Below are 24,159 nucleotides of genomic sequence, written 5' to 3' on the forward strand. Positions count from 1 at the left end.
GTATTCACTGGAGACCAGAGCTATTTGGCATCACTAAGTGTAATACAAAGGATCAACACTGCTGGGACATTAATTACACAGTAAATTATTTTCAAAACATTTTGTGAGTACTTTTCTATGAATACGTAGGTATGGGGGAATCATTCTAAGTCATCTTACATTTTTGAAATGCCAGCCTTCCAGAAAATAAAATAACGTTTATTTTGAATTAATTCCATTCACTGGTTCTACTGTTCCGCCCTTTGATGTTCAGGGTTTAGATACTACAAAACACAGTTTAAAAATGAGCATATTAGAAACAAGAAGAGCTGGTATTTACACAAAGGTTTAAGTGATCTGTGGGTAAGTTACCAGGGAAACCACGGAAATGATTAGTATTAATGGATGGGGGCGGGAGTGGGGGGGAGGCGGGGGGGGGGCAATTTTCACTAAAATGAAGAGTGCAACACATTTATTGATCCTAATATATTATGTAGATAATTAACCATTTACTTGAAATAAAATGTTTTGAATGGCACCAATTCTACGGTCAGAATTTTTCGTCCTGCAGGCGGGCGCACTCCCAACTCGAACGGGGGTGAAATGGTGCGTGATGACATAGGCCGAGCGTCTCGACGTCATCGCGCATTCTCGTGATCTTTCAGTTGGCGGGTGCACGCAAGGCAGCAGTGTGCCTGCCGACAATTAAGAGGCCCATTAAGGCCCTCAAGCAATTAATTAAGTTGCATTTTTGCTGCCTGCTCAACCATTCGGTTGGTGGGCGAACAAATAGGCCAGGCAGCCTTTGTATTTTTCACGAAACCTCATCCACGCATGGGATGAGGTTTCCAACAGTTACTGAAAAAGCAGTAAAAACATTTTTAACATGTCCCTCTTCATGTGACTGAGTCACATGTGGGGACATGTTTATATCATTTGTAAAATGTTTTTTTTTTGTATTTAAAATTCTTCAGCTCCCTGAGGCAGCTCTGTGCCTTCAGGGAGCTATCAGTGCAGGTTCCCCCACGCATGCGTAGACTTCAGTGCTCGCGCTCCTCCCGCCCCCACCCCAGCAGCACTGAGGCTCTTAGTGCGCGTTAACGCTGGTTGGCCGTTAATTGGCCCGCCAGCATGAAATCGCAGTTGGACCCTGATCACGGGTAGCAGTCAAGTCTCTTCCTGGGCCCGCCTGCCGCACCTGCCCAACAAGGGGAAAATCCTGCCCTATACTGTTACCAGATATAGTATTCATGTAGTCAGCTGCATGGTCATCATTTGACAAGTCTCAAAGATTTGATCTACATTGCATTTTGAACCTGGATGTTATACAAAAGCTGTACATAGCACTGGTTGGACCCTATCTGGAGTACTGTGTTCAGTTCTGGGCACTGCTATTATCAGCTTGCACTTCCAGCAACCTTGTGGGCAAGTGATTTTAAAACCCAAATGTGCATGATCAAATGAGGGGCACATCACAAGATGCCCCACTCTGGTAAAATCTGGTACAGTAAAAACTACAACATTTCTTCAATTCTGAGATCTGACCAACATTGAGGACATGGGAACTTCTTAAAAATTGCAATTTTGCATTCTGGGAATTAACTGTTTTTAAATCAAAGCAAATCCTTACGAAAGTAATTCAAGTCCCAGTTTGGTATTCAGTACCTCTCTATAACAATTCTTTGTATATTTGCCTAGGAACTCTTGCCCTTGTTTTGAAACCTGTCAATTGAATGCTGAATGTCATTCAGTATTTTGCTCTCAATGCAACTTAGGTTCTCACTATGGCCTATTATTATTAATATCAGAGTCACAATAGAATATCCGCAGACAAAGAACATTATGTTTGGAATTGGTTGCAAAAGCCCTTTGTAATGTTTAGGATTTACAAGAACAATTGACCATTTTATTACTATGGCCTTGGAAGAATGCTGCTATTGCTTAAAATCTCTATGCTACTATCCAGTAAAATGTATTATAAAGAGAAAAAGCATTTGAATTATTGCAATACCATTGCTCTGAGCTGGTAGGAGTCTGACCCCGATTTGAGAAGCTTCATAAATCAAACCATGTGAAGTCTAGTGTCTGGCCTAATCCGGTGGTAGGGTCAAATTTTTATTCTGCATTCCAATGATCTTTAACCTCATATCATATAGGGAAATCAGTTAAGCTTACAACTGTATATTGCTAATTCTATTCCACAGTTTTTGTCTTGAGGGAGCATTTCTGTGGATGGATCTTTTGAAAATAAAAAAACAAAAACATTCATTCAGAAGATTCAAGTGAATGCCACACAGAAATGTTGGTTCACATTTAAAGAAACATTAAACTTTTAGTTATTTAAAGATGCTTTATTTCCAAATAATGACTCCCTCCATAAATAGATGTTTTATATATAGAGGAGCGAGTGTGTGTGTGTGTATATGCATATATTATGCATATCTGTCCATGTACAATTCTAATAAATAATTTACATTTGTGATCTGCAGTTCCATTTGGCACTCTAGGTTGCAGTTTCGGAACAACTGAATGCAAATGGTACACGATGTATGAACGTTTGTGTTATTTGTTCCTGCAGTGGTTTAGATAAGAGTTCAGAGAGACAATGTGTGAGTTATAGTTATGAATGTTTGTTTGCTGAGATAGATTAGGAATCTCTAAACTGTAGAACTAACTGTAAGCATATGGACATCAGAATATTCACAGCAATGGCATAAGACAAACAAGCCAAAATAAGTTTAAAATCAGTTCCCTCACTTTAATGAGTCGTATTTCATGCTTACAGGAAATAGGGTTTGTCAATTATCTGCACTAAACTTGAAATAAAACTGGGATTTGCATACTATTTATAACAATGTAAGGAACAAAGAACATGGCTAAAACGTTGTGAAAAGAATTGTAGGACCATTGTTATCTGAACTCAGTGCTCGAGAAGATGTTTGGTCTCATTTCTTATGCAATGGATTAAAGCTCTTATCCAACAGGTGTATGGGATCATAGACATGATTTAGAAAGTGGCAGCACTCAAAGACATTCTTCTGGCTAACAATACAAAGACAGATCTGAACAAGTACACTGGTGGCAGTGAGGAATGTAAAACGCATTGAGAACCAGTGAAGCTCAAAGGCAGCTCATGGAAACAAAACCTATTAGGACAGATTAGTCAGTCATGCTACAGAAGGAACACAAAGTTACTCAGAAAAATGTCCTGTTTTTGACCAGTTATATAGTTTGGAATGCACATGAAGATTTTAATTACATTTATTATTTCCCAAGCTTCCAAATTCTGGAGATAAATGTGCTTTTGAGGATTAAGAGACGATTGTGAATCCAGAAACCTCAGTGACTTCTCCAGGTTCATTTATGGCTTGTTTTCCACTCAGTAATAAAGTTAATGCTTTTTTGGCCTTTGTAGTTCGGGCTGTGTCTACACTGGAACCCCCACAATGTATCTCTCTGTGACCTATGCAGTCTATCCGTCTCTATGGTATCTGTTTATTATGCTATGTACTGCTGATTATATACACAAAGAAATCACCCTATGACTCCTACGTGTTATCCACAACACTTAAAAGTCAGAAAAAAATGGCGTGGCATAATTTGTTAAAGTAACAAGGTGTGAAGTGTCACTTTTGTTCACTAGCTGATAAAAGTACAGGACATCCTGGGGTGCCAGTACTGGAGACACTGGTGTTAAATCTGAACTGACCAATCGCAGCAAACTTTAAACATGCAAATTTTAGCATAGCAAAACATGAAACAAAGGCACATGACCATGAATTTGTGCAGTAGGATACAAAATGTAGCACTGTACTCCTCTTGAATGGTCTGTTACCAAATCTATCCAGGAAAAAGTCCCAATGGAATTAAGACCATAGCTAGTTAAAAAGAATGTTCCATTGCATACTCTTGCCTGACACTCATGTTTTGACTGCTCCAGAAGGAGAGTATGTCATGAGAAGTAAAAACAGGGGAGGAAATGTAGGCCCAGGTCTTCCAGTCTCTAATCGTCAGAGACCGGATACGTGCATCGGGACCCCACAGAAGTCCTGACACACTGACATCCAAAGAATTATCTGAGAAGTCTGAACTTCCGACAACAATTCCCTGTTCCCTAGGACCCTCCGCAAGCCTCTGACTCTGAGTTGGAGTCGGAGACTTCAGACAGTTCCACAGCCTGTTACCTAGGAAATATTAGACAGAAAAATATTAGTCCAACTCTTGAATAACTACAGAACTAATCCCACCCAATCACTCACACTGACCCCCAATGCACCCCACAGACCCCCCACTAGCCCCCTAGAACCCCCGGCCAGACCACCCCTCACTGCCCAACCAGACTACCCCTCCAGACCACGTTAACCCCCAACCAGACCTGACTACCCACATCACCTGACTAACCATCCCCCAACCAGGCCTGACTAGCCCCCAACCTGACTACCCCCCCAATCCGACCAGACTACTCCCTACCAACTCACCCACCTACCCACCTTACCCGCTTACCTCACCCACTCTAACCATTTACTCACCCACCTCCCAACCTACCCATTTGTTCATTCATCCACTCACACATTCGCTAACATTCACACTAGACATTCAAACTTAACTTATGGCAGCTAGTGCCGTAAAAAGGGGTTGTGTCCAGTCTTTCCACGCCTCCGTGATACTACTCCACTGTGATGGAGTTCTCCTAGGGATTGTACACTCCGCATTTCGAGAGAAACCAGGCTCAGAAGACCCAGCCAGAAATGAGGAGCTGCGTCCGGACACAGAGAAGTACGGTCAGAGCAATAATCTGACAGTGATTGCTGCTTCGCGGAAAATTCAGGCTATACCAAGCTCATCAAAGTCTGGTAAATGTCAACATTCTGGTGACACAATCAAAAACCCAGCAGGCACACACATGCAAGGCCAGAAATAAGTACCATGAAGATAAGATAGTCCTAATAAATCCAATAGGGAATTCAAGAGAAACCTCTTCCCCTAAAGAGCAGTTTGAATGTGGAATTCATTACCTCGGGCAAATAGATTAGATGCATCTACGGGAGGGTAGATAAGCACACAAGGAGGAAAGGAATTAAAGGATATATTGATGGGAGTAAATGAAGAAGGGTGAGAGGGGTTTCATGTGAAGCATAACAGTGGCATGGACCAGTCGGGCCTAATGGCCTGTTTTTGTGCTGTAAATCCTTTTGCCATATTTTGTAATACATACTAGCATCACTGCCATTGCCTGGAGTATGTCACAGTGACCATCTACAATCCCCAGCCATCCAGTGAAACTTAATGATCCCAATGTAACATACCCTCTACACTGTGAATATATTGTAATCAAGAAACAACCTCAATTTGAAAGCATTACACCTTCAACAAAATGATGGCCTAAAAAAATTCAAATTCCTGGGTACAAATTACAGAAAGACAAATGAAACATTATGTCACTTACCGCCAAGTACAACATGGTGTACAATGAGAAGGAAGCATGTCCCGAAAAGAACGACTTCCTGGAAAACAAACCAAAATAATTAAGTTCTTTTACAGCAATTTGGGCTAAGCTAAACACGTTTATCTTGCCAAATTTCCACCCACCTGAAGTTCAAATTACACAGAGAGGTAAACCCATTCTGGGAAAGGCCAATCTAATTAGATTAATTGCACTCTATGCATGATGGAACAAATGCATAAACTCCCACTCTCCATACATTTGCATGCATAAAAGCAACTCTTTTGTGAAGTGCTTTAAGATGTTATGACATTAAACACTATGTGAATTTAACATTATTATATTCACAACGCGCATGTACCCACAATGTGCACAGTACTCTCTGGATGTAATTTGTATTGAATCTTTTAGTGTACTGCACAAAGCTAAGAGAAGAAACCAGAGAAATAAAATCATAGTTTGGATAAACATTAGGTACAGCTGTGAAATATGTAAACACTCCACGATGACATGGTTGCATTGATATACCCAAAATGGCGCCAGGACCCCAGATCTGAAAGTCCAACCCCCATTTCCAACAGATTTTATTTTCCCCAAGGCGGGGGTCGGGGGGCATGGAAAAGGAGTGGGGGAAACTGAACCTAGCAGAGCCATTTGAACTCAGTGCTGAGTTCAAACAGACTCAATTTTAGCTGGAGCGAGGTCCATTTCTCACAGTAGTGCGATTTTTAAGTGTAGATGTGAATGTGCATAAAAGGTGGAAAAAGACTGTGGAACTATCAAACTATCAAGTTATTAAAATCACCCGCTCTTTCATTTCAGAAAGAAACAGCCCACTGTGTCTCCGAGTTGGGGAAAAAAAATCGGTGCTTGCAATTTCAATACCTGTTTGTTGACATAAGCCTGAGGGCTATCACTGCAGTATTAGTACTGCTTCCCCAAGCTATCGTAATCACAGTGGGAAGCCTGTAAATTCAGTTTGAATGACAGCTCCAAGAGGTTATTAAAGGATTAGCTGTCTTTGATGTGGGGCTATGAATACAAATGCTTGTTTTTATAAGGGACTAAGTACTTGAAGGGATTTAAATGTACTGAATGGGCTTTTACCAGTGAAAGGTTTTTACATAGTGAAGTCTGTAAAAGACACTTACAACATTATTTTATTTCATCAGCATGGCTCCTGGAGTCTGCCTTTGGTGGATACTGGGTGAATTGTCATGGGAGTGGGGTGCAAGAGAAAAGGGTAGTGGGTGGAGGCATGGGTTGTCATAAGTTGGCACTAAGTTGACATGGGGCTATAAGGGGCCATGGGGATAAGTAGGAGGTCACGTGTTGACATTAGTTGGCATAGGGGCTATAAATAGCATGGGTAGAGGGGGATAGGTTGGCATGGAAGGCATGAGGGGCCATGGGGGATGGGTTGAAGCATACATTGGCATGGATAGGGCATGGGGAGTGGGTGGGTGGGGTGAGGGGCTGTGAGGGATGAGGGCTAGAGAGCCAACTTATTTTTATTACAATTGGGACAAAGTCTCAGAACCCCAAGACAGACCTGTTAAACAGCCCACCTCGGCACTCGGCAGTTCCTGTAGCTGCCTCTGCACTGTTTCCGGTGGGGGCAGCAGGCCTGACTCCAGAACCACCCGCCCTCCTGGACTGAAAATATGGCCGGTCGGGGCTGATTCACCAAAGGCAAGTGTGCTCAGCTAGGGATTTTCCCCGACTCCGCGTACCCGCCTTGGGAGCGATAATCAGGGCCTAGGATGCATCGGTGTGTCATGACACTGTGCATGCCAGGGCAATTTCTTCCCCAAATACAGCGGAGGCACCTGGTGTACTTGCTATAATATTTCATCCATGCACAGTAATAGATGGAAAATTGCCAGTGTACACCTGCAACTTTCTCACACTGACTCTAGCTGTCCTCCAAGTGCAGGTGAGCATATTTATTTTGGAGCTTAGGAGAGGAATTACAGAGCATAGAACCTAGGTGGCTAAATGCATTTCCGCCAATGATGGGGTGAAAGGGGGCACAGCAGACAGAATCTTGTGCCCTCCCCCATGACGAGTTTTGTGGCTCAACAGGGGTGCATTTGATCTGGGGGGAGGGTGTTGCTGGGTACCCACCACTTTTCTGCCTCCAATCCAGATCAATTCTGTGGAAGGAAAGACTGTGGATGGCCTTCCTGTCCCGCCACCAAAGGAAGACCTTAAGTGGGCAATTCATGCCATCTTAAGGGCCTCGTCCTGTCACCACTGGTAAGGACCACATGGGCTTGTCATGTGGGAAGCTCAAAAAAGTAAACCCTGTCGGGATTGCTTAAGAGTTCCGAGGGGTGGGGGGAAGGAGTTTCCTTGTTCAAAGTCAAGAATACCTGATTGAGGAACCCTGCCACCCCCTGCCCTTGCTGCTGACGCTCCTCCCCAACAACTCCCCTGCTGCCATCACTCAATTTTGGCCTGTGACAATCCTCAGCCTCAGGTGGGTATCACACTGGAAAAAGCCAATGTCTCTCCAGTAGCGCTGCCATTCAATAGAGTTGTCAGCCTCTGATTGGCTAGCAGCTCTTGGCGGCCGGGGCTTCTGCCCACGGGGTCCTTGATCCTGGAGAAAGGCCTGCTGCTGGCCTGTAAAGTGCCTGAGAGGAACAAGATGTGGAAAGCATTCTCAAAAACAGGTGATGCAGGGCTCTTGCCAGCTTTCCAGCAAGAGGCCAAGATCCCCTTCACCACCACAAGTTTCCGCCCAGCAAGCAGAGGAGGCCAGAGGCAGTGGAAAAGTGTGGGTGGTTTTGACAAACTGGAAAAAAATGTGACACCAATCACAAACAGCTGCAACTTTCATTTAATTTAGGTATAAAGCTTTGAAATAAAAATACATAAGAATTCATGTTTCATTGAGATGTGGGAGTAGCTGAATCACTGAATTATAGTCAGCTGATACCACCGCTTCTTATAAACAACACAGTTCATGAAGCCATACAGTGTTCCTAAACTTTATATAAAATTGTGTCACAAAACCTAAGAGAATTGTGTGTAATTAATGTAAAAAGTAGGCTGTAGTTTCTGTAGTCTATTTTACTCTTCGCCCGAGTTTCCTTTTCTTTGACTTCGATGAACACTTATCGGCCATGATGTAAAATGGGCTGCAGATTCAGTATTAGCCATTTTGCATTATCTCCAAAGAAGAGTACCCTCGTATTTTCTTGGGGTGGGGATGTACACTGCCTTGGGCAGTGTAACTGCAGCCATAGCTAAATAGCACAACAGCAAAATACTGTGGACACTGGGAATTTGAAATAAAAACAGAAAATCCTGGAAATACTCAGCAGGTCTGGCAGCATCTGTGGAGAATGAAACAGAGATAACATTTCGGATCGATGATCTTTTATCAGGAAAAAAATGGCCATTGACCTGAAACATTAACCATATTCAAATGACGTTCTATTTCATTTCATATTAGGTAACAATCCCTACCTTGCTTCTTGAACTTTACTTTCATTGCCTCTGCATTCAAAGTCCACAATGTAACCAAGCGAGCAGTTGATAGTTGAAAAGTTTGGATTGCAGATATCTAGAAAGTGTGGCCTTAAACGACCGACAGACACTTTTGCAATGTCAGTGAAGGACTGGCTTATGGCACAGCCAAAGATGAAGCAGCCAACTTGTCTATACAGAGCAGCTACATATGGGTTGCGGATAAAGGACTTGGAACGTTCCTTCATGTAATGGATCCGGTAGCACTCTCCTGATATTATCTGTTTAAAAAAAACACAAAATTATTCCTGAGGTCATATAGTGTTTCCTGTGTATAAACAATACCTTATGAAACTGAGATAGGCAGCATTTTAATTAGCAATTTAGTGACTGATAACTTGTTTGTAAAGAGAGAGGATCAGGGGAGAGGGTATTTATTAGTCTGTCAAGACAAATGTTTCTCACAGCAGCAGAAAACAAGTCTGAAAGGAGAATATTAATTAAGCAAGGGAAGCTTGTCAAATTCTCACATGGTGTTAGTATTTGAGCTAAGACACTAATAGCAAAATATAATTGTATTTTTTGGTTTTGTATTTAAGATGTTGCAGGATTTCTCAATATATGTGCTCACAAGTTGCTATGTACGTATGTAAATATGTAGGGTGCCTGTGTGTATGAAATGATTGAAAATAAAGCAAACCTAAATAGGAGGCATGATTAGTAATGCCACAGAAATATGCCACCACAAGGCAATAAGACATGGCTGTCAGTCTGCCATTTCTCTGTTCATGAAAAACAAAAGAAATGCGCACTTTTTGCCAAAGTTTACAATTTTCTAACAGAATCATGGCTTCACGCCATTTTGACTTACATGATTCCTGAGAATTCAATCTGTCCGCAAGAACAAGAAAACGACAGTCACGATACCCAATAAAGACCCTTTAACATTTCTCAAGCAACAAAGAAGCCACTTAAGTAGTATAACTTCAAAAATTCTTTCTTCCAGCCGCGGACTGTGCAGTTTCTGAGAGAAATTCATCGATAACAAATTTTTACAAAATCTCCCCTCCCCACCCCCACAGATCATGCCCTGGAGGCAATGATTGTTGCTGTATTCAAGCAATGTGACAAGATTTTGATAGGCTAGACAACCCCAACAATGCAAAGGAGTCAACATGATCTTGACTACAGTTTAGAAAAATGCCACAAAACATAAGACATTAATTTTACCACTAAGTAACAGCATGGGGCATACGTGGACATGAAGAAAAGTAGGATTTGTGAAAGGCATTTTCAAATACAAACATGGCACCAACACAAAGGATGCAACAAATAAGATAGCTGAAGCAAAGATGGAAAGCCAACGTAAATTGTGTGTGCCATTACGGCAAAGAGAATGGACTGCAGAAAACAATTTTCATGAACTAAGTCATTCCATGTGAAATTAATTGCTGTTATGTTCACAGGCTAAACTTGTGTGTACCTGAAAGACACAACATACAAAAGGCGGTGGGGGTCCCACAAATAAAATAGCTTACAGACATGTGACTTTTGGAGATGAAAGACAGCCGACAGTACAGAGTATAATATATTGTACATTGATATTCTGATTTACATGATGTTATATCAATGTGTCCTCACCCTGTGCTTATGCTCAAGGAAACAATCATGAATTTAATGATAATGTAGCCCCAAATTATTAAATATGGTTATTTAGTCACCTGCTTTCTTCACAAAACAAAAAGAATCGATTTATCGTTTAACCAAACCAGAAGCTGCCAAACAACTTCACCCCCAGCTACGCATACTGTAGGAGATTATAATAGTGAGGTTAAATGGAAAGGGTGAGTCACAAGTGCTAATGAGGAAGACAAGTGGTGGTGGCAGAAGAGGGATAGCTGATACAGGACAAGACACAATGACAAAATAAAAACAGAATTACCTGGAAAAACTCAGCAAGTCTGGCAGCATCGGCGGAGAAGAAATCAGTCAACGTTTCGAGCCCTCATGGCCCTTCAGCAGAACTGAAGCATAGTTTCAACAAGGGAGAAATATAAATTGGTTTAAGGTGGGTGGGGGGGAAGAGACACATTGAGGGTGTGGTGTGAGCAGATAATCAAAAGATGTCAGAGACAAAAGGGTCAAAGAGGTGTTGAAGGTGGTGGTCTTTGTCTGAGAAAAGTGCTAATTAAGAATGCAAGACAGGATATTCAAAGTACAGCTCTAGTGGGGGTGGGGTGGAAAGACTAAAGGTTTTAGTTTTAGATTTAAAAATAATGGAAATAGGTGGGGAAAGAAGAATCTATATAGATTATTGAAAAAAAAGGTGGGTGGGGGGGGGAAAAGAAACGGGGTGGGGATGGGGGGAGGGGGAGTTTAAGATCTAAAGTTGTTGAATTCAATATTCAGCCCAGAAGGCTGTAAAGTGCCTAGTCGGAAGATGAGGTGCTGTTCCTCCAGTTTGCGTTGGGCTTCACTGGAACAATGCAGCAAGCCAAGGACAGACATGTGGGCAAGAGAACAGGGTGGAGTGTTAAAATGGCAAGCGACAGGGAGGTTTGGGTCTTTCTTGCGGACAGACCGCAGGTGTTCCGCAAAACGGTCGCCCAGTTTGCGTTTGGTCTCTCCAATGTAGAGGAGACCGCATTGGGAGCAACGAATGCAGTAGACTAAGTTAGGGGAAATGCAAGTGAAATGCTGCTTCACTTGAAAGGAGTGTTTGGGCCCTTGGACGGTGAGGAGAGAGGAAGTGAAGGGGCAGGTGTTGCATCTTCTGCGTGGGCATGGGGAGGTGCCATAAGTGGGGGTTGAGGAGTAGGGGGTGATGGAGGAGTGGACCAGGGTGTCCCGGAGGGAACGATCCCTACGGAATGCTGTCAAGGGGGGTGAAGGGAAGATGTGTTTGGTGGTGGCATCATGCTGGAGTTGGCGGAAATGGCGGAGGATGATCCTTTGAATGCGGAGGCTGGTGGGGTGATAAGTGAGGACAAGGGGGACCCTATCATGTTTCTGGGAAGGAGGAGAAGGCGTGAGGGAGGATGCGTGGGATATGGGCCGGACACGGTTGAGGGCCCTGTCAACGACCGTGGATGGAAAACCTCGGTTAAGGAAGAAGGAGGACATGTCCGAGGAGCTGTTTTTGAAGGTAGCGTCATCAGAACAGATGCGACGGAGGCGAAGGAACTGAGAGAATGGGATGGAGTCTTTACAGGAAGCGGGGTGTGAGGAGCTGTAGTCGAGGTAGCTGTGGGAGTCGGTAGGCTTGTAATGGATATTGGTGGACAGTCTATCATCAGAAATTGAGACAGAGAGGTCAAGGAAGGGAAGAGAAGTGTCAGAGATGGACCATGTGAAGATGATGGAGGGGTGGAGATTGGAAGCAAAATTAATAAATTTTTCCAGATCCCGACGAGAGCATGAAGCAGCACCGAAGTAATCATCGATGTACCGGAGAAAGAGTTGTGGGAGGGGGCCGGAGTAGGACTGGAACAAGGAATGTTCCACATACCCCATAAAGAGACAGGCATAGCTGGGGCCCATGCGGGCCAACTCCAGCATGATGCCACCACCAAACACATCTTCCCTTCACCCCCCTTGACAGCATTCCGTAGGGATCGTTCCCTCCGGGACACCCTGGTCCACTCCTCCATCACCCCCTACTCCTCAACCCCCACTTATGGCACCTCCCCATGCCCACGCAGAAGATGCAACACCTGCCCCTTCACTTCCTCTCTCCTCACCGTCCAAGGGCCCAAACACTCCTTTCAAGTGAAGCAGCATTTCACTTGCATTTCCCCTAACTTAGTCTACTGCATTCGTTGCTCCCAATGCGGTCTCCTCTACATTGGAGAGACCAAACGCAAACTGGGCGACCGTTTTGCGGAACACCTGCGGTCTGTCCGCAAGAAAGACCCAAACCTCCCTGTCGCTTGCCATTTTAACACTCCACCCTGTTCTCTTGCCCACATGTCTGTCCTTGGCTTGCTGCATTGTTCCAGTGAAGCCCAACGCAAACTGGAGGAACAGCACCTCATCTTCCGACTAGGCACTTTACAGCCTTCTGGGCTGAATATTGAATTCAACAACTTTAGATCTTAAACTCCCCCTCCCCCCATCCCCACCCCGTTTCTTTTCCCCCCCCCACCCACCTTTTTTTTCAATAATCTATATAGATTCTTCTTTCCCCACCTATTTCCATTATTTTTAAATCTAAAACTAAAACCTTTAGTCTTTCCACCCCACCCCCACTAGAGCTGTACTTTGAATATCCTGTCTTGCATTCTTAATTAGCACTTTTCTCAGACAAAGACCACCACCTTCAACACCTCTTTGACCCTTTTGTCTCTGACATCTTTTGATTATCTGCTCACACCACACCCTCAATGTGTCTCTTCCCCCCCACCCACCTTAAACCAATTTATATTTCTCCCTTGTTGAAACTATGCTTCAGTTCTGCTGAAGGGCCATGAGGGCTCGAAACGTTGACTGATTTCTTCTCCGCCGATGCTGCCAGACTTGCTGAGTTTTTCCAGGTAATTCTGTTTTTATTTTGTTTTGGATTTCCAGCATCCGCAGTAGCTTTTAGCTTTTTGTTTTTAACAAGACACAATGTGTTTGTTATGTCCCCCATCCTGAGTTGTAGGTAAATGCAGATAGTAGGCACTAAATTAGGCGGCAGCAGGTCTAGAATGATGAGTCACTTACTTCACTGAATACAACAGTGGAAAGAAAATAAGCCAGGTAACACAGAGCTCTTCAGTCTGCCGATTCTGGCCTCTCATGCACACATCCCCCACTCCTTCACTCCATCATTAGCGGTCACGCCTTCAGTGTCTAGGTCCCACACAAGAGGCTGGATTTAGTTTGACTGACAGGGCTCTTGCCCATTGATTGGAGAACTGGCCGTGAACCTCTGTCAGTTCCATGGGGGAGGGCCCAATGGTATTAAGTGTTCTTCAGCCACTTAAGTGGCCACCATCGGGCTTTTCCCAGGATTCAGGACCCTGTTCCTCCATTGCTCATGAGCACTACTAGGAGCAGTGGCAGTTGCCAGCAATGCATCCATCAGAGGCTCAAGATCACTGAGGACTGCAGACAAAAGGTGCGAGAATGTGGGATGGGTATTGCAGGGCGGGGTTCATAGGAGAGGAGGGATTGGGTTTGGAGGCAAGGACAGTGAGGGTTGCTTTCAGAGGCTCCCCCACTTCCCAATGCTGGGTGCTTCGTTCAGGCACTGAGTGCCTGATCATGAAGGAGTCCCACTAGGAGGCTGGTGGCAAACCTGACAGGGTGACCTTCAGGAAGGGTGGGAAAGTCATGCAGCTCCAATTTAATCCCTGAGCCACCACTGAATTGTGATGGGTTCAGGATAATGGGTGTCAACTGGCTCATTAATGAGCCAAATTGACATCCCACCGCCAGCAGCCAGGAATCCTTCCACCTTCTAACTTAATTGGGGGAAATTTTGCCACCACCATGAGACTGACACCAGGCCTCTCCTGCAATTAAGTGGGCCCAGCTGCCATGGTTCCACAATGGGTTGCATTAAATCCAGCCCAATGTTATTCCCTCCCTAAACTCTTCTGCCCCTCCACCCTCTCTCTTCTTTTAAAGACCCTTAAAACCCACCATTTTCACCTCTCCTATATCTCCATATGACTGAATGTCCATTTTATACCTGACTACATCTTTATTAAACTGTGTGGAATAATTTTTCACATTATAGGCGCTATATAAATTCAAGCTGTTGCTAGTGTTGTAATCCCAAAAGTTAGGGAAAGATTTTCCTACGTTTTCAGTAATTTCACTAATTTTGGAGAGGGAGGAATACTTAAGAGTTGAAATAAATGCAGTCAGGTAGTCCTTTTATGATTTCTACCAACACTGCTCAGCAAGGGCTTGCACATATCTTTTTCGCAAAAATTAGCAAGCAGAGCTAATGACCTCAGCTGGGCCAATGTGGAGGCCAGGTGCTTCCTGACAGGGAGGACAACCAGTCCTCCCAAAGTGCCCTTGCAAGTGTCCCAGCAGCTTTCTGTAAAGCACCATTAGCAGAGGCCTGCAGCAGGACAGGTCCCCAGGCCGAGCTCTCATCCAAGAATGCTGAGTGTTGTGGAGAAACTCCAAAGGGAAAAAAATATATATGCAAAATAAACACTGATGTAATTACTACCAGCTTTCAGATTAAGTTACCCTGCTTTAAATTTAGCTTGATAGAATTGAAAAGAAATGGCCTGGAGGAAATTGTACATTGCTTACTGAGAGTTTTCCTGCAAGCTTCAACCAGGAGTGCAACCCCTCCCCCTAGAAATGCAGCAGCTCATAATGTAATCAACATCACTGCTGGAATGTGAGCTTTGCATGTCCAATCTTTCCCTTTAGGTAATATCATTTCTAAAAGCAATCATCCATGGTCTGCCTGTTAACTGGCTCGACCATTCACTTTATCGTCTGTATAACCAACACATATAAGGTAAAAATGCCCTCAAGAGCAGGCAAAGCTTAAAACATCTTGTAACATACAGCTGTAAAGTGGGTAATGCTATCATTGCTCACTTTCCTTGAGACAAATGAAACAGCTCCGAAGAATTACCATGAACTTCTTACTCTTAAAATTTTTACTGTATAGTTAACCTAATGAAACAAAGTTATGGTGTAGCAACAGTTTTTTCATTGACTAGTAGTTGGCTGGTTTTGCAGCTTTAACACCTGGTTGAGTTGACCATACAAAGCTTGGTTGAAGCTTTTTTTTTATTCATTAGTGGGAATTGCTAGCTAGGCCAACATTTATTGCCCATCCCTAATTGCCCTTCAGAAGATGGTAATGAGCTGCCTTCTTGAACCGCTGCAGCTAGCTCATATCTACAGGAAGATCCATGGATTTGGAAATAGGTGAAAGTACCTTGAAAGTAGGTATTCAGATTGATCAGGAAATGGCCATTTATATTCACATAGTATCCCCACTCATGGAACCTAATCATTAAACTAATTAACAGACCTTGTTTCTCACTAGTTCTTTGATGTGTACACCAGCAGAAAATTCCATAACCAGACATTAATTTAGAGTTATTACAAAAGTGTTGCTGGCACAAAATATTAGTTATAAGTAACAGTGTGGAATAATAATTTTGTACATTTGGCCAACAGAAACTGATTATCAAATTCAAGTAAATGATCCTGATGACAAAATTTTGGGGAATTGGTTTGGAGGAGATATATAGAGTTCCAGAATATGTGGGGCCTGGATCATCACACAAAGCCAAGGTGCCTCGGTTAATAGGCATTACATTGGTTCCACTGCACTGCCCCCCTAGAAAATATGCATTGCGATCTTCATCAATTCTCAGCCAAACAATTCTGGCATTGATAATTTTAGCAAAAAAAGCTGGTGTGACTACAAAACATGATTCATAGTCTTGTTTTCAAACTGACTTTTTCAGTCAAATTATTGACAGCAGTAATTTCACCCCTTTGATTGTTTGCAGATGGAGAAGAGGGCTGTCATTCCAGGAATAATGTCCACCCTCTTGCTATGGAAATTGGAATTGTTTCAATTAATTAATACTGCACTGAAATCCACCCCAAGATATAAGGAACAGGATATTTAGCTCTTGTAAAGCACCCAACACCATATGCTATGCCACATGGGACTGCAGCAGTTCAAGGGGGTGGCTCATCTTCTCAAGGGAAATTAGGGATGGGCATAAATGCTGGTCTTGTCAACGATGGTTACATCCCATGAATGAACACAAAAAAAACCCCTAGTAAGCTAAGGGCTTTGCCATAGTGCACTCTATGTCTTGCAATAGGCATATCTCTTGAAGGTAGCCTATTCTATGACAGTGTTTTAAGCAAGGCAAATAAAAAATTTCCCATCGTTTATAATGGTTACACCATAATCCACTGAGAGGGCAACAAAATACAGTGTTGTTACCCAATGCTTTACTGGATTTTGTGGCAATACAACTAGGTTCACACTGGTGACCTGAGGGTATTCCAGTAGCAGTTATACTTCAGTTTGGATAGCAGTACAGTAACCTGATTATCTTCATTGTTGCCCTTTGTTGATGCCAGGTCAAAACTCTAGTCTGACACCAATATCCTAATATATTAGATTATGTCAAAGGTTTGACACTCCACGTTGAGAACTAAATCAGGATATGTTTTTTAGCATACAACTCACTGCAGTTATGTGGTGGGCAGAAAGGAAGGTGATCAAGAAATAACTTACATTAGCTCTTAAAACCAATTGCCATGGAAGTATATAACAAATTAGACAAAAAGTCAAGCTTAAAATTGTTAACCAGTTTGTTGACTTAATTCTACTTTTTCGAACATCTCATTTTAGGGGTACTGATTTGGAAATGTCTAAATCAAGAACACATTTAAATTACACAGAAAAAGGGTTGTGTTCCATGACATAATCAATGCCAAAAATGTTAACGTAGTAAGTGAGGCAAGTAAGGTTGGTTAAAAAGTAAAACACTGCTGATGGTGGAAATCTGAATCTATTAACAAAGTGCATGTAGTCACCAGGTAAGTCAGCATCTGTCAAAAAAACACCACAGTTGGACGTTTCAGGTATAAGACCCTTCCTTGAAAACACAGTTCCGAGGAAAGGTTTTATACTTGAAACGTCAACTTTCTTATCATATTATGGGTCCTAGATCAAGACTACCCTCACTACCAAAAATTGTATTTATATAAGAATATTTAGATATGACTGGCCTCACACCAACAGAACTATCTATAGATTTGAAAGTTGATGGTTAAAGGGTAAGGCAACACTGGTAGCCAAACAGTTGAGCCTACAGAAACTTTGGTGATTCCATGCTTCCTTTTAAGACTACACAGTACTGGGTAGGGAGCTGAATATCAAAGCTGCTGTCTCAGATAATACACCTACAAGTGTGGTGCCTGCCGCAAACCATACTTCAACCTCTGTAATGACAAAAGTGCACACCATGTTTACCAGTACATTGGTGTTTATAACACACCATATATCATACTTATTCAAAGTGTACAATTAAAAAGATTAAGTTTTAAATCATTTTTGTATGCTTTTAAACTTGTATAAAGTGAGTTATTCACTTAAAAGACTACACCTAATTACATATTTTCCAAGCCAATGGCTCAACTTCTCATTGTTTCAAAAAGAAAAAAATATCTACCTTGGGAAACATGACTCAATCATATTCTTTAACTCAGTGCTGTCTACTAGATATGAAAGGATTTAAACCTGTTGAACAATTAACACAAACAACAAAGATTTATATTTATATAGCCCCTTTAAAGTAATAAAACACATCCCAAGGCACTTCACAGGAGTGTTGTATCAAACGAATTTGATACTGAGGGGCATAAGGGGATACCAAAATGTTGGTCAAAGATGTAGGTTTTAAAGAGCGTTTAATAGAAGGAAAGAGAGCTAGGGAGGCGGAGAGGTTTAGGGAGGAAATTCCATAGCTTGAGCCCTTGGCAGCTGAAGGCACGGCCACCAACAGTGAACAATTAAAACAAGGGATGCTCAAGAGGCCAGAATTGGAGGAGAGTAGATACCTTGCAAAGTTGTAGGGCTAGAGGAGATTACAGAGATTGGGAGGGGACAAGGTCATGGAGGACTTGAAAACAAGGATGAGAACTTTAAAATCAAAGCTTTGCTTAACCCAAAGCTATCATAGGTCAGCGAGCACAGGGGCGATGAACAAATGGAGATTGGTGTGAGTTAGGATTACAAGATAATTTGCTACCACATGGACAGAGAATTATTTATTCTATCTGAAACACATTTTTAAAAATTTGTAGTTCTCTTTGGTATATGTGTATATCTGTGTCTTTTTCCTTCTTTGTATACCTTTCTATGACAGACTTCAGTATCTATTATAATCAGTCTAGTCACATCCTGGCCTGAAGCCAATTTATCTGGCAATCTTTAAAGACAATCTAATGAAAATCAGATTTTTCCCAATTGAATCCAAACATTCAATCCACAGAGCATTAAAGTCTCACCCTGTCCACGTCATTTCTTTTTGTCCTATTTCCCAATCTCTGTATTTTCCGGAGTAAAATATTTGTTGCCAATCAAAACAAATAGCAAGGGACTAGAATTTTTACTACACCACCATTACTGTTTGTTTTGTTAGGTGAAATTAACACAAGGACCAAGATGCACAATTACCTTGCACCCATTCCTTCCTGCATTTACCTGATGGGTATGCCAGCCCAGTGCTAAACGCATTGCTGAGTGGCTGTAAGCCTTAGCAGGGGGCTGAAGTTCATGCAAAGTTAAAGCTAGCATGCACTACATAAAGTTAACCTGCGACTCTTAAATGGGAGGTGCATTCTGGCTGGAATAGGTGCTGGAAGTGGCTGAGGAAGACTTCCAGAGCAGGAAGAACATTGACTAATAGTTCAACATGACTTACAGCATGCTTCCGAGTTCTCAGACACAGCACCGGAGACCCTGCTACTTGAGATGGACAAGGGGAGAGATGACCTCCACCTACAGGGGCCCAGGGAGTGCTCCAAACAAATTCTGAGAAGGCAATGGGAGCAGATAACCAACACGATCAATGAAGTACTGCCCCAAGGATCAGGATGCAGTGCCACAAGAAGTTTAAAGGCCTCACAGGAGTGATTAAGGTCAGTGAGTTCATTCTTAAACGCCATATTCTTTCAACTGAACTACTGGTGTCTGACAATGCTCCATTCACCACCAGTCCTCCACTCACCTGCCAACGTTCTCTATCAATTATATCTCACACCTCACATTCATAGCCTCAGCTCACTCTCACAAAATAGGCACTGCTGCAAGTCTCAGATCTACAACTCAGAGTTTGCACACACTGCCAGATATTCAACTATGGCAGGCACATCACCCAATTACATTACACCACACTCACTGAAACACCCTATTCAGCATTATAGCCAAGAGGACGCTGTGATGATCAGTAAAACAGGGAATATAAGGGCGTACAAATGCAAATGGGAATTGGACTTGTGTTCGCTGGTAATGCAGTCAGATGAGATGATTGTGGACAGCACAGCCCAGAACGGGGATGTGTTGGTTGCCTCTTTTGTTCCTTCACTCATGATGGCTAGGCCATTACATTGAGCACATCCAAGGTGAAGCACAGATACATGATGCACTGTTTCGCACTGAGGTTGGGTAGAATAATTGCTCCCTGAAGACCCAGGGTAGATTTGGTCACTTGCTGTAAGCCCATCTCTCATTTTCAAGTAGCTTGTCTTCCCGAGTTGCCTCTACTAATTCTCCCCATCAGCCTGCAGGCCAAGTGGGATACAAACTATTGCACCCACGTCTGGAAGCGAGTGGTCTGAGCAGAATCTTTCAAGTCAGAAGCAAAGCCTTCAGCATGCATTACACCGCTACCTGTAGACTTTGCCAACTTTAAGCAGCAGCACACACCTCCAAAATCTTCAAAAAACCCAGCAGCAGCCAGTAGAAATCAGCAATTCATCCAAAAGTATTTGATGATCGCTTTAATTAGTGAGGGGTCCTTCCTGCTGATGAATGCATGTTCAGCTATGAGGTTAAGGGAAGACATTTGCTGGAACTTTGAGGTTGAAAACTGCACCATTGTTGTCAAATCAGCTTTAGACCGTGATTGTCATCACAATCTGCCTACTTTGCATAATTCTGGTGCATGCTCCCTGTTACAATTCCCATAGGGACTGATAACTTTTAAAGGAGAAATCCGGACTTCGAGTTGATAGCTGAAAGGGTGACATGACAAGATTTCATGTTTTAAGACTTTTACTGTAACAAACAGATTAAAAGCAAGATTGACTAAACATTATTTTTGTGGACAACTTATACTTTAAAATACAGAACAGAACTTTCCCTTCACTTTTAACACAACCAAAAAACCCAGTTTACAGTTTACACTGTCCCTTAATTAGTCATTTGATTTTTCCAGAGCCAGTCAAAAGTGATTCCAAGGGCGGAATCATCCCACATTTGCACTAAGTGCAGTACTGGGTGGGAAAAGTGACATTTTATCCAGTGGCCGCAGTGGTGGGTTTTTGTCCCAATCCCACCTCATTAATCGTGCATTCCCAGGAAACACGCCATTTCACTGTTGGGTGGCCTCTGATTCGCCAGCCACGTCGTCACCTCAATGCTTCCTCATACCGGGTGCCTTATTTAAAGTGTAGCCATGTGCACACTCCTCAGTGCTTCCAGCCGAGGACTGCTGCACAGAAGACATGGCCCCGAAAGGCAAGAAGGCTGCAGCACCCGATTCAGTGATGCATCCCTGGAACACCTTTTGGACATTGTTGAAGCCCGCCACAAATTCCTTTACCCCGGCTCTGGCCACAGGAGGTCCATCAGTGTCACCATTCTGGCTTGGGGGGACGGCGTGGCAGTGGTGGTCAGTGCCAATGCTGCACAGAAGAGGTTGGCCATCCAGTGCAGAAAAAGGGTGAATGATCTCATCTGTGCCATCAGGGTAAGGCAAGTGTCTCATCAACCTAAACTCACAAGCCCATCACACATTCACTGGCATTTCACTTGCTGCCAGCTCAAGGGACATCACCACTCACTTAACACACAAACCCTCACATCTCCAACTGGCCTAATCTCCTCTGGAAACTGCATTCTCAGCCCTCACTCTCTTGAGGCCACTTGCACAGACCGACACGTGTCCCTACACACACCCTGAGATACCCCCCGACTTCCCCAGTAATGCCCTAGCCGTGCAGTCTCTTCCCTTGCCTGAGGCCGCTTCTCCCCCTTACCCAAGAAAGCCATAGCCCAACAGCCACTGAAAAGCTACCTCCGCCTTACAGCTGGTCTCATAAGTAGGGACCTGCCCGTAAGCCCCGTTAATAATTATGTGGTGCTGCCTGTGAAGCCTGGCGCTGATGACCATGAGTGCTGCCCAAAGCAAGGTTGGCAAACAAGTCTCAAAGTCCTGAGTGAAGTGCAGCTCGCCAGATGCACTGATGTACAGTTGTGAAACACGTCGGCATGATTGCCCGGATGATCCAGCACAGGGGATGATTCTGGTGAGGGCTTACAATAATATGCAGATGTATTAAAATGAAGTACCCGATATCCGGTGGCAGGAAAGGCAGCCCGCCATTGGCGGCCAAGCAGATGATTGCAAACTGGTCTCACGACGTTGTGAAACCGATTTTTGGCCTTCCCACCATGACGCCCAACGCTAACAGGCATGGAAATTGCCGCCCTTAGTTGCCGAGGGTTTACTTCCATTCCTTTTCTTTTCCTGACTGGTAACTTTTAACCCCAAAACTCTCTTTCAAGGTGAGGGATTTTCCTGGCGATTCTCCCTTTAGCACAGGCTTGACAAATCTCCCAGGCTTATTTCAATTCCTCACAAATTTGGTCTTTTCAATTCAAGCACAAGCTCCCACATGCATTCCTGTATGGTAAACCATAGAAGCTTTCGGCCTCTAGCTGTTCTCTCTCTCCCGGATCCTGGCAGACTACCTGTGTCTGTGAGTTTTTCATGGATATCTTAGAAACCCTTGCCCCCTCAAAACCCATCTCCATGGCAACGTGAGTCAAATGGGCCTTGTATCCAGGTAGAAATGTTGATTAGCTATCTTTGGGACCACAACTCTCCTTTATCTTGGAAGTAAATGAACAGTTTAAAACATAATTGTTTATAACCCAACATTCCCAACACTTTCCTGGGGCTTTGGAGACTAGCATTCTAACCATTGTAAACACAGATGCTGCTGCCATTGCCTTCAAGTGTGAACACACCTTCTTTCGAACAAAACGACCTAGGCCTCCCTTTAATTTTTAACGGTCACATCAACCAGGTTTGTTGTCAGGCAGACTTCAGAACAGGTCACATGACCCCTTCATTTTTATCCCAAATTAAAGACAGTCCAAAACATAACAATTTTATAAACATCATAACTGAAACACTTCCTGTGCCCATGCTAACACCCTTACAAAATTGGCATCTGGTGCACTAAGTGCCAGATGTGCACATGGTGCCATGGATACCATTTTGGATCTGAAATGGCACCCATAACACCAAAAGTACATGCACTATGTGAACAAATTTTGTAGCATTGTGATTTTTTTTAAAAGAAGAGCCTTTGCATTGTGATGAGGCCACATCTTCTTCCTGAAGAAAATGTAAACACCCTGTATTTTTCAAAATCTGGCCTCGTTTGTATCCCAAAATCACCATTCCCCACCATTGACAAATGTGCCTTCAGGCATCCGGACCCTAAGCTTCGGAGTTTCACCCTTGCACTTCGCTGATCCACCAATTCTCTTTCCTCCTTTAAGACCATCCTTAAAACTCATCTCCTTGACCAAACTTTTAGTTACCTTTCCTAATGCCTCCACTTTGACTCAGTGTTGATTATGTCTGAGTAAACTTCTGTGAAGCACCTCAAGACATTTTTTCTACATAAAATATGCTAGTTTAATGCAAGTTGTGCTTATGTTAGGAAAACTGGAGGAAAAAAAACAATTTTTTCATATCCTCTTCCTGGCCTCCTGAAAACATTGATTCCTTTCTAAAAATCTTATTCCATGAGCTTTGGATGTCCACAGATAAATTATCTGAATGACCATTATTCATGGTCATTCATGAATCTTCACAGTATATATTGGCCATTGTCAATGCAACCATGAAAACAAACCTGATCTTCACCCACATCAGGTCATACAAGATTGCTGGCTAGTGATCAGCAATGGGATTCCTGGTCAGTTTTCCTCTCCCTAAACCAAGGAGACTGAGACCCTATTCCTGCACCAGCTTCGATTATTTAACTCAGCTGGACTGGCTGTTTTACCTAACTAATCTCATGGAGCAGCAAATTAGGGATGTTTACTAACTACCTGGACAATTGGATCCTAGCGAGGCATTAACAAATAGCCATTTCGTATGACAAATTACAAAACTATGTGATCACTTCAGTTCTCATCAAAAAGAAAGTTTAATCTAATTACCCAGAACATTCGTTACTGGTGATGTTGAACGGGTGCTATTACATCAGAGAAAGTTTTGGAGAACTCTCAGTTCCCAACATATCTGGCTCAGAGATCTTACTTGGCAAATCACCATTTTGGCCCCATGCAACTTTGTGTTGCCTCAGACATTTTGCAGATGTTGCAGTGCAACCATTGACAATCCAGATTTAATATTTCTAACTGCATTTTTTCAAAACCAATTTCACTGCTTGACCTGATCACTGATAAAATATGATCCTCTGTTTATAAGATTGAACCATAGATTATGAGCTAA

At 43.0% G+C, this 24,159-nt stretch overlaps 1 protein-coding gene across 2 annotated transcripts in view; it reads right to left on the bottom strand.

The window, feature by feature from the left end:
* plpp3 (phospholipid phosphatase 3) overlaps positions 1-24,159 on the bottom strand; it is a 146,666-nt gene that overhangs the window by 49,668 nt on the left and 72,839 nt on the right. For both annotated transcript variants that reach the window (XM_078561038.1, XM_078561037.1), the window contains exons 3-4: positions 8,900-9,180; positions 5,426-5,483 (exon numbers count right to left, since the gene is read on the bottom strand). In XM_078561038.1, the coding sequence (XP_078417164.1) occupies positions 5,426-5,483; positions 8,900-9,180 (339 nt within the window). The remainder of the gene's footprint in view (positions 1-5,425; positions 5,484-8,899; positions 9,181-24,159) is intronic.

The sequence above is a fragment of the Cetorhinus maximus genome, chromosome 17, assembly GCF_964194155.1.
Source record: "Cetorhinus maximus chromosome 17, sCetMax3.hap1.1, whole genome shotgun sequence".
Classification (NCBI taxonomy): domain Eukaryota; kingdom Metazoa; phylum Chordata; class Chondrichthyes; order Lamniformes; family Cetorhinidae; genus Cetorhinus; species Cetorhinus maximus.